Source organism: Primulina tabacum, chromosome 18 (genome assembly GCF_025594145.1).
Source record: "Primulina tabacum isolate GXHZ01 chromosome 18, ASM2559414v2, whole genome shotgun sequence".
Classification (NCBI taxonomy): Eukaryota; Viridiplantae; Streptophyta; class Magnoliopsida; order Lamiales; family Gesneriaceae; genus Primulina; species Primulina tabacum.
Window position 1 is genome coordinate 27,599,023 of NC_134567.1, and position 11,648 is coordinate 27,610,670.

Here is an 11,648-nt window from a genome sequence, read left to right on the forward strand (position 1 = left end):
TATATCATCCCAAAAATGTTTGTCTCCTTGTTATGTATACTGATGAATGGTATGTTTTCCTTGTGTGGGTGAACATGTAATCTAATGTACCGTGTACATGTGATTCTCTTTTTCCATCTTTTTTTATGTCTCGGAGCGCGATAATCTAGATAGAGAACATTATGAGATTGTTTTTTTAGGAATAAATAATGTTTATGTGTTAAAAGTATTTTTGTCCATTTAATTGTATATAATTTGTAAAATTATCACCACGTTGATTTCCTTTAAGAAATTGAGATTAATAATAGTTTAGGTAATACAAGGTTAAATCTTTATTAAAAAATATATGATAACAAAATATTTGAAGAAAAAATTTATGATTTTGGTAATATGTATTGTCAAATTTCAGTATATAAGTAGTCTAACAAGAACGTTGGATCACAAATATAAAAATTATAGAATAAGTGGAACAAGAACACTTGAGTACGAGAATATCTATTGTCTATAAATAGTCGAAAATTTTCATATATAATAACTTCGGAACCAATCGTCTAAACTTTTGAACAACTATTAAGGAACTGAGCTGAGCAATCTGAAATATTCTCTAACTTGCGGCTAGAAAAACTGTATCTAAAAAAATTTAGACATTCCGTGGTTAATTTGATCAAATGAATTAGAACGACGTTCGAGTATAAGAGAGTGATTGGGAGAGTTTATAAGAAGTATTTTATGGATTCTAGCGTGGTTGAAGTGTTCTTGGGTGTGTATGAAAACTAGCTTTTGCTTCAACTTTTATAATTTTTAACAAAAGCTAGAAGCAAGATTAAATTGTTTTTTTCTTCTGCTTTTGTTTTTTTTTTAATGATTTAAAGTTACAATTTAATATTTGAATCCTTGAATTTTTATTTTTTTTATCATATTCTACAATTATTCTCAGTTTTTATAAATATTTTTTTGAGATTTTATGTAGGTCAATGATATTGTTGTAATTTTTTTAAAAAAGCTTGAAAGCTATTTTGTTCAATAACTTAAACTTTAGTTTGTATTAACCTCAAGCTTTAGGATTTTATTTTCAATTACTTTTTTTGCTTCTTACTTGCTTTAAATTTTTTTAGAATAATATCATTTTAAAATAAGCAAAAAGCGAGACCGAGCTTGTAGCCCATTTGGTCTCACCTCTGCCCAGATTATCTGGCATCCACAGACAAGAACACCTCGAAGGTGGACGGACTATCTAGACATGGACTCTCTGCGCATAACGACCAAATAACTGAGTTCGGGTTGTCCAACGGGTGAGCCCGCTGATCCGACGGTTGAGAAAACCTCAACCCATCTCGTCGCAGGTTGCGGTCTAAACGGGCTAATCCGTAAAAAAATTAAAAAATGTGAAAACAACGCTAATACTTGATATTTGAAACAATGTGGCACAATAACAAATAATAAATATCAAAACCAAACAAAATATATAAAATTTTGATGTCAGTTTTTACATTTTAAATAAAAAATCACATATCAAAATAATTGAATACCATAAAAATAAATTTAATTATAAAAATTAATAATGTAAGACATTAAAAACATATCAATATTAGTTTTAAATTTATAAAAAAAACATAATTTAAAAATAAGTGTCTTTATGCATTCATTCTAAAAATATTTTTTTCTCGTGACCCGCCCCGCCACAACCCACAATCCATTCAAACGGGCTAGTAAAGTCATAAACCAACGCACAAATTTTTCATGGCAAGATGAGCTTGTCCGATAGATCTAATCCATTTTGGCTGCTCTAATCAGAGTAGGATCGCTACCTTACATTTTTCAATCTCAACCCATGCCCATTTTCTCCTAGCTTTAGTATTTCTTCTTAGAGGACTTTCGAATACTTGTTCCAAGTACTCCACGGTCCATAGTACTTTGGGCAAAAACTTGACGGTCTCACGGGTCGTATTTTGTGATACAGATCTTTTATTTTGGTCATCCACGCAAAATATTACTTTTTATTGTAAATATCGGTAGGATTGACCCGTCTCACAGATAAAGATTCGTGAGACTGTCTTACAAGAGACCTAATCTAGTACTTGGATGCTTCACGAGGGTAATTATTGTTAAGTTTTCTAACTAGTATATTCGGAATCATGTACTACAGATGATTAATTAATTTATATGTAAGATTAAGAAATATATTTAAGCATGTATTTATTATGTTAGAATAAAAGTTGTAATTATGCTAGAGAAATAATATTTATGTAATATTTGCAATAACTTCTTTTAAGCGATTTTTCAGCTTCTGCATGTAATTTTCAAACATTTCATTGAATAAAAAATTAAAATTACTTAAAATAAACTTTTCCGAGAAATACTTTATTAGTACTACAAACTAAGAGTTGCAGTTTGTTGGAAATAAAAGATGCTATTAGGCACATATTTTGATAATATGTAGTGTATAAATTATATTCAACTTAGTAGCCTACTGACTTTTTTTTAGTAGGTCTCTTGTGAGATGATCTCACGAATCTTTATCTGTGAGACGAGTCAACACTACTGATATTCACAATAAAAAGTAATACTCTTGGAATGAAAATTAATATTTTTTCATGGATGATCTAAATAAGAGATCTGTCTCACAAAATACAACCTGTGATACCGTCTCACACAAATTTTTGCCTTCTTTTATCTCCATATTATTTCTCATATCTATTGTTTATGTTTCACATGATCATCATGGCACCCACTTGCGGGTGCGTACGTTCGATATTTGTGTGGATTCAGCGGGTCAAGGAATATGAATTGTTTATGATATTTTGAGACTTAATTTTGTAACTAATTGATAAATTTGAGTCCATGAATGTCAAATTTCTTGATTTGTTTAAATGAACAAAATTGTGATGAATTTTAGGTTTATTTCATGTCAATTTATGTAATTTCAATAGGAGTAGATATCACGTGCAACGATCACAGATCAATATATGTAAAACGGATCGACCTAATCCATATTCAGTTAGAAGTAATACATCTGACTCAAATCAATATATATTATATAATATACTTTTGATCTAAAAATAATAATTTTCACTCAAATCAACATATATTACACAATATTTTTTCATATCATAATTAAAAAAAATATTAAAATAATAATTTTTACGTTAAAAAATAATATTTTTCATGGGACATGTCAGATATTTATCTCGCAAATTTGATCTATTAGATAATCTCATAAAAGTTTTTTTCATTTCAATATTAATTGGAGTCACTCTTTCCAAATTGAAAAGTTTTTTTTTTTTTTTTTTACATATAATTGAATTTTCTTTCCATTTATAAAAGGGTAATTAATTGCACATTCCTTTTTTTTATAAGCTCAAAGGTGTGAAAGCTTGATTAATTTGTCGTGTTGGTTTTTGCCTTCTTGACTTCGTTCACACCTAACTTGCGCACAAGGCAATCAACTTTAATTTTACATTAGACATAACAATCAATAAGGTCAACGCAACACCTTGAATAATAATATTATTACTTCTTTTCAGCACAGAAATGAGAGATTTGAGGCATTATATTTTTTGATTGGACAGTGATGATTCATGCCATTTGCTGTTCATGATTTGAAATCTATGTGGTGTATCATGCTTTCCAAAGCAATCTTCGTGACATAAATCAATTGCACGACGCATGAAAAAATATTATATTTATGATAAATATGAACCGAATCGACTCATTTCACAGCAGATTTACTCATTTCATACTGCATTTTTTGATATGTATATACATAGATGGCAATAAAGCAAAAAAGGTCTAAAACAATTGAAATTCAATTAAAATATTGCAATTTTGAACAATGAATTACATTTGATCTGTGGTTTCTGAGTATGATCTGAATCTACGAGACAACAATCATAAATTTAAGTCATTACAACATCAATGTCGTATGTATAATTTATACGTATTCCTTTGAAAAACATGCATAAACTTGGGCGAAAATGGGATCGAAACTTTCTGCGCCATCGTCTATGATAGAAAAGATGTGCCAGCATGGTTATGATGCAAAAGATTATGTGCGATTTTATCCCTTGCCTTCATCGCGTTAGCAGATCTTAATCCATTATCGGGAAGCATTTCATCGTCGACGAGCTCAAATTGAAGTGTCGGGTCTAACTCTTCATTCCTCAACTCACATATATTATGCAAAACGCAGCACGCCCCAAGAACCACCGGCAAATCTTGAAGCTTAACCTCAGTCCTTTTCTGCAAACAACCCCATCTCCCTTTCAATCTCGCAAATGAATCTTTAGCTACTCTTTGCATCTCCCCGATTTTTTCGTTAAAGGCATGCTGCGTCCAAGTCAAATGCTGCTGCGTGTAAGGCACCAATACCCAATCCATCAAAGGGTAACCTGATCCTCCAACTATCCAAACACCATTGTAGAAACCGGCATTCGCTCGTTGGAAAAGGGTCGATTTCTCCAACACTTGATCATCTGGCATTGAACCAGGATAGCCGATGCACACATCAGTGAACACTCCTCTAGGATCCACAACACCTTGAAGGGTAATCGAATATGAGGTTTTTTGATTCCTTTCGGTATGCCTCTTGTTAAAATAAGCCGCGACACTGATCTTAGGAGCGATTATCGGTATGTGTGTGGTGTACATTGATCCTACCACGTTAGGTATCCCGGACATGGCCTCGAAATGCTCCCGAATTGTTCTAATGGTATCCTCATCTGGCCATCTAAGGTATTTTGGCATCATAACGTTCCTTATCGCGGAGCAAACCTCGAGCACGAGCTTATGACAAGTGGAAATCCCTAATCCAAACTTCTTGGAAACGAGCCTCAGCGGCTCGCCTGTCGCCAACCGCCATATACAGACTGCGACACGTTGCCTAACGGGGACAGCGTCCCGCAGCATGGTATTTTCTTTAGCAACTACGGAGGTTAACTCACTACAAATCAAGTCAAATGTATCTTTCCCCATTCTGAACGCCTTCTTGAATTCATCATCCGGAAAATCGGGACTATTACATTGATCCCACCAAGCTTTCGACCTGTTCTTAACCCACAGCCGCCTCTGCGGCCCAGCCGCCGGTGCCTTATCGCTCACGATGCCTTTATCATCAATATGCAGAACTGAATCCTTCACATCAGCCGCACCAACGGACATAGCAGCAGCGATAGTGGCAGCCAAAGCATTAGCCCGGGCCTTTCTTTTCCGCGTCCCTTCAGCAAACTCCGCGTCCCTGTGATAATCCTGCAGATTGGAGGAATAATCCATCATTGCACGAGTTTTCTTACCATGGTTTTCCTCAAAATGAATCCTTTCTTCTCGGTTCACCTTCTCCACCTCTTCCTCGTCTTCCTTCGCTTGATCCTCCAGCATAACCAAAGAAGTCAAGATCTCTGCTAGCCCTTTAGTCTTCACAGTCCCTTCTTTCTTCTCACCATCTTCGATTGACCCAACCCCATCATCACTCGTGTGCTCTTTCCGCCTTCTCTTTCTCTGATGCTGCTTCCTGTCACTCATCTCCAGATGGGATTCCTGAAACAAGCCGAAAGCACCCAAAAATGAGACTAAATCGGGATTTCCTGTCAAAAAGGAGCGCCTCATGTACAGCGTGCAGTTTAATTGCTCGAAATAATGCGTGAAAAACAAATGTGAACGCAAAATATGCGAAAGCCTCACTTATGAAACGGGGTTTGAAGAACTCGATGTCAGGTGTGCGTATAACATTGACATTTGATATATATACACGCATGTATGCGTATCGATTTAGTGAGAGACAACGTGTGAAAGTAGGTGTGAACACCCCCATTGGGATTGAGGATAGGCGGTGACATTGACAGAATTAGGACACGCGGTTTGGGTCAGGTTGGTTGGCCACTTTCTTATTAGGGACTTGTTTGATATTTTCAGGATGCAAAGCTTAAACAATAATAATAAAAGTAAATGTTATAGTATGACTTAAATCATGTTGTTTTACTATTCACTAAATTTATAACTATTTACCACTAAATTTAGTAATTTACCCCCTTTTAATATTTACCATATTTATATAATTTTCGTGGATGAGAAAATAAAAATGAAAACTAGTGTAGGTGACATAGTGAAATAGTATAAAATGAGATGAGATTTATGTTTTTAAATATTTATTATATTATGATATATTTTAATTGATGAGAGCGTAAAATGTAAAGCTACTGTGAAATAAATCAAAAAACGACCGAGAGCAATCGAACGAAAACTTAGTGAAATCGTATAAAATTTGATCAAATTCAGGTTATAAGATTTTTTTACTTTATCATGAAAAAGTATAAAATGTAAAGTTTGTGTAAAATAGATTTAAAGATATCTAGAAAACTCATAGCGATCGAATGACGACATATATTTTTTTCACCATTTGATGACAAATCAAAGCTTGTTATTTGTTTCTTGGTAAATAAAATTTAGTAAGGTTTAAATTTTTGCATAATTTATCAACTAACAAGCAACCAAAAAATAAATAAAAACAATATCACATATTTAAATAAGGGATATAAAAGACATTGGCAAAAATCTGTGTGAGACGGTCTCACGGTTCATATTTTATGAGACAGATATTTTATTTGGGTCATTTATGAAAAAGTATTATTTTTTATGTTAAAAATATTATTTTTTATTTTGAATTTTATAAAAATATTATATTTTTTATTGTAAATAAAAATATGATTAAAACGTGGCATGTGCACAGATTCGTGAGAATGTCAAGAAGGGAGGATATTTTTGGAAATTGGAATCTGTGAAGGGATGTATGCTGACTGATCTTACGATAGGTTCACGACTCCTCTGCATCTCAACAGCTCCAATGCTTCCCAATGGTTTTCAATCAGGTATATATACATTTTGATTTGCGGAAATTTTTTTGAACGGAGGGAAAGGTCGCCGATTCAAGTGGAGCAAACGCTGCTCGATTCATTCCATTTAGTGAAGATATTGGGAAAAGGTTGGATTTTTCAATTTACTTTGTCGTACCTGCTTGAATTTTTCCTTTGCTGACGAATACTTACGAATTCTTATGAAATGGCTATTAATCGAACTGTAAATGGAGCTTCTGTTCTTAGCCGAAGATTTGATTCGCCGGTATACTTTATGATAATTTTGAAGGTTCAATTTTTATTTTTTTTTCGTCTCTTTGGGCAGTGGTTTAGTTTCTGTGTTGTTGGAATGACTGATTGCTATGTAGCTCATCGCCCAAGTATCTCAAAAGTTTAGTTGGTTACTTAACTTTGAAAATTTTACTTACTAGGCTTTTTTGAATTCCCGAAAGTATCTTTGTTGCATTATTTGTTAAACGAAGATTAATGCTTTGATATTAATTATTGAATTTTATTGTCTCACCGATTTATTTGTAGTAGAAAAGATAGAGGGCAATGTCAACCACCTCAAAAATGGCAGCAAGCGTGGACAGAAATCAACCACCAAAACAGCCAAAGATACAAATATATTCAACTCCAAATGATGAAATATCTGGCTTCTGGAGAGGTTCTGCCATCACTTTTCACTTTAATTTCAAAGAAGCTTCTTAAGTATTTTATATAAACTTTATTCGCCACATTGGTATTAATTTTACCAGAGAAGTATGAAAGAGATGCAAAGAAGAACTGGGATATATTTTATAAACGTCATCAAGACCGGGTTGGTTCATTCATTCCATCTTATCCAATAAGCTGAAGAAATATGATTGTCAAACTTGTGTTCAGGGGATATATGATTAACCAAAGTCTTATGGATACAAGAAGTGAAGATGCTAAGTTTGGACAAAAGTTTTCTGTTCTGGTTCTGCTAATGTTTATCATGTTTGGAATGTGAAAAACTGGACAAACCCTCAGGAAGTTGATATCACTTGTGCCATGTTGACAGGGTTTACTTAAGCGTGACCAATCCACTTATTAGAGTTTCTGGCAGTTGCTTGATTCCTGACTTTCTTGTCTCTTCTCATATCATTTTTTACCACTTTTAGGCATCGGGAGGATGATGTTACTTTTTTGCGTTTTCATATTCCTCAGTTTTTTAAAGATCGGCATTACCTGGACAAAGAATGGGGACACCACTTCTCTGTGAGTAATTCAACCTCGACATTAGTAATTTGGACCAAACCAGATTTTAATCAAATTGCTATCTTTGTAGGAAGAAGGAAGACAGGTTATTTTGGAGGTATTCCACTATGCCGAGCATCGGTTGGTTAACCGTTAACTTAATTTTTATTTCAGCATCCAACTCATCTAATTCATGCCCCATGGATCGTTTGTATTACCCAAGGGATTAGGCAGGAGCGTGCAGGAAATTTTTTATTTTCATTTTTCCATTCCCCTGGTTACAATTTGTAGTTATCCGATGTTAAATAATTGAGATATTTAACTGCCTTTCACGTGAACTTCTTGTAAATATGATCCTTACCACAATTGTTTTTTACTAGGTTGGTTGTGGAGCTGGAAATACTGTATTTCCTTTGCTTGCAATATACCCAGATGTATTTGTGCATGCATGTGATTTCTCACCTCGTGCTGTAGATCTGGTTAAGGTTAGATTTCTTGTTTAATATTTTGGGATAATGATAAATGTATTTATATGTATGTTTATGCAATTTGCTAATATCAATATTTTGTATCTCCAGTTGTGAACATTTGATGTCTCGAGTTTCCATTGTTATAAATATGACATTCGAAGGCGTTTGTTGATAACAAGTAGTTCTGTCGTGTATGTTATTCCAGAGGCACAGGGACTTCAGAGGCAAGGGTCAATGCATTTGTTTGTGATCTAACCATTTATGATTTATTCCAGCATATTTCTCCTTCATCCGTCGACATCGTGACAATGGTACGTATGAAGCTGCTAATAATTTGAATTTTTTCCTGTTATGGTTAAATTTATATAGTAATTAAATGTGGTGTTTAAATCACGTCTATTTTCTTGTACCTCTTTTGATTACAAAGAATGTTGCCTTTAACCCACTGTCTGACTTTTTAAATAGATATTTGTTTTATCTGCAGTGTCGCCAGAGAAAATGCCTACAGCGGTACAGAATATCAAAAATGTCCTCAAGGTGATTGATTGATTGCTTGAGCCACATTGACATCATATTGTTGAGTTAATATGCTCTAATTTTTTTTAATATATTTCATTATTCCACACCCAGCCAAATGGTCATATACCGTTTCGTGATTATGCTACTGGTGATCTTGCTCAGGTAATAGTCTGACCGGATTTCATTAATCTTTGCGATTGTTGTGTTATGAAATTCCTGTTTCTGGTACCTGTTCCAATTTGATTTATGCTTAGAGCTTTTAAATACTCCCAGAATGATGCGAATGGATGTAGTTTTGTTAGAGTTTCTTCCTTTAATGCATCAATTCAACTTGTATTTGTCTCGTATGTTGCAAGGCGCATCTTTTTATTTAATATATTGTGCCAACAGGAAAGGTTTATTGGCAAGGAACAAAAGATCAGCGAAAACTTCTATGTGAGGGGCGATGGAACTGTAAGCTACCTTTATTCAGATTGAAGCTTCTTGAATTGCTATGAATATATCCAGTTTCAAATAAATACTTCCTTTTGCTAGCAAGCGTTCTACTTCTCAGTTGAGTTCTTGGAAAATCTTTTCAAAGAAAGTGGATTCAACATGAAAGAACATGTTTTGTGCTGCAAGCAAGTGGAAAATAGATCAAGAGAGATTGTGATGAATAGGTGAATCATTTGAGATTATTGTGATAAAGAATCCTTCTAGGCAATATCATATTATATATATGATTTTTTCTGAATTCAGTTGTTACTTAAAATAGGGAATGCTCTTACATTTGAATGGAACAAACATTGGTGGCGCTAGGATGTATTATCATTTGTTTAAATATCACAAACCCCGTGTACTTTCTTCGCTCTGCATATCTGATTTCATCTTCGTACAGAAACACCCTGCTCTAGAATATGAGATGGTTGTGCTTAGTTGATGATATCGGAAATTGTGCAGTTTTACGTTTTAATTCAGAAATGTACCTTTCTTAATTCAGCTATTGTAAAAGTTAGTATCATGGAAAATTTTCCTAGCAAACACGAGAAAAGAAGAGTAAAAATACAGCTAACAGATTATTTGCTCTCTTTATATCCTTTTGCTTCTTCCAAATGCCACCAATAACACAATTACATTCACCCGTTCGTAAGATGCCTCACAAGGATTCTTTGAATTCTAAACCTATTGCATCTTGACTGTGCATTCATTCATTTTTATAAGAAAAATGTATTCTCCCATGCAGGCGATGGGTGCAAGCTGTTTTTCAGGCAGCTCACTGTATAATTGGAAGTGCAGTGAGTCATCTACAATAGGATAATGATAAACCAAAATATGTTGAAAATGGGTTTGAAATTGATTTATCCGAGGGCATGGCCGTTGAAATGTTTGGTGTGCCATCTTCCAGTGAAGAGGTGATCACCTTACCCTTTGCTCTACCCTTAACTTTCTTCAACGCTTACTTACACCTGATGTACCCCGAAACCATGAATCTTAATATAGGATTTGTTCTTTCATCTTAAGAGCCTTTGCCTGAATAGCTCTCTATCATATTTTTCAGGTGGTTGATGTTGCAATAAATGATTACTATTTCAAGATAAGACTACTTTCCAAAGAGTACCAACATACCTGCACATCAACCGGCTTAATGCTATGGGAACCAGCTAGGTTAATGGCTTATGTACTTGCCACAACTCGTAAAATTGTCTCTGGTAAAAGGGTTTTAGAACTTGGATGTGGCTGCAGTGGAATCTGTCCAATGATCGCTGCTAGATTTGCCGACATTGTCGTTGCCACTGATGGTGACGCAAAAGCACTCGATTTTCTTGACTGAAAATGTATCCTCAAACCTCAAATCACCATTTCTCGATACACTACAAGTGAGAAAACTAGAATGGGGTAATGAAACCGATATAGATGCTATCCAGAAACTAAACAGGAAAGGTTTTGATGTTATTATTGACACGGATGTAACTTATATTCCTCAGGCGATTAATCCCTTGTTTGCTACCGCACGAAAATTGATGTCATCCAGCAGAATTATGGAACGGGATCAAAAACCAGTTTTGATTCTATGCCAAGTTTTGCGCAAAGTCGACGAGCTATCTTTAACTTCTGCTGCATCAGAATATGGTTTCAGATTGGTAGATAGATGGCCAGAATCAAACCCGAAAAACTCATTTCAAGACATCGTCAAGAACTGTTTTTCAGATAGCCGATATGCAGTCCCTTCTACAGCACTCAGTATTATGTATTTTAGTTATTCAGACACCATATGTGATTGATAGCCAATATGCAATTGCTTTTAAATATTATTATTTGATGTTTCGAGTGTCAATGAGATGCTGAAGCCAATGTCTTCTGGTGAAAGTGAATTTAAGTTAATACTTTCTTGATATTTTTCGTTTACCCATAGAATTATTTCCTTTTGACAATACCATTAACAACACTTTCTTTAACAATTAATCAAAACTTAAAAACAAAATTAGTACAAAATAATTATTTTCTTTACTTATTTTTTGCTTTTGTTTTGGCCAAATTAAGAGTATATTTGATACTTTTTTTATTCTCAAAGCTTTATTATTTACCAAAAATAAAAACTCAATGCAGCCACGGGCTAGTTTCCATATGTTGCTTT

At 34.1% G+C, this 11,648-nt stretch overlaps 1 protein-coding gene and 1 pseudogene across 1 annotated transcript; one reads left to right on the top strand and one right to left on the bottom strand.

Moving 5' to 3' along the window:
- Positions 1-3,771: 3,771 nt before the first annotated feature.
- Positions 3,772-5,704, bottom strand: LOC142533252 (protein ANTAGONIST OF LIKE HETEROCHROMATIN PROTEIN 1-like). The gene has a single exon (XM_075639942.1). It carries the CDS (start codon positions 5,578-5,580, stop codon positions 3,982-3,984), a length of 1,599 nt encoding a protein of 532 aa, XP_075496057.1. The 5' UTR covers positions 5,581-5,704; the 3' UTR covers positions 3,772-3,981.
- Positions 5,705-6,727: 1,023 nt separating this feature from the next.
- On the top strand, positions 6,728-11,395 carry LOC142532812 (uncharacterized; annotated as a pseudogene).
- The last annotated feature ends 253 nt before the right edge of the window (positions 11,396-11,648 follow it).

Coding starts and splice junctions, on each gene's coding strand:
- LOC142533252 (XM_075639942.1), bottom strand. CDS start 5,580: ATGAGGCGCTCCTTTTTGACAGGAAATCCCGATTTAGTCTCATTTTTG.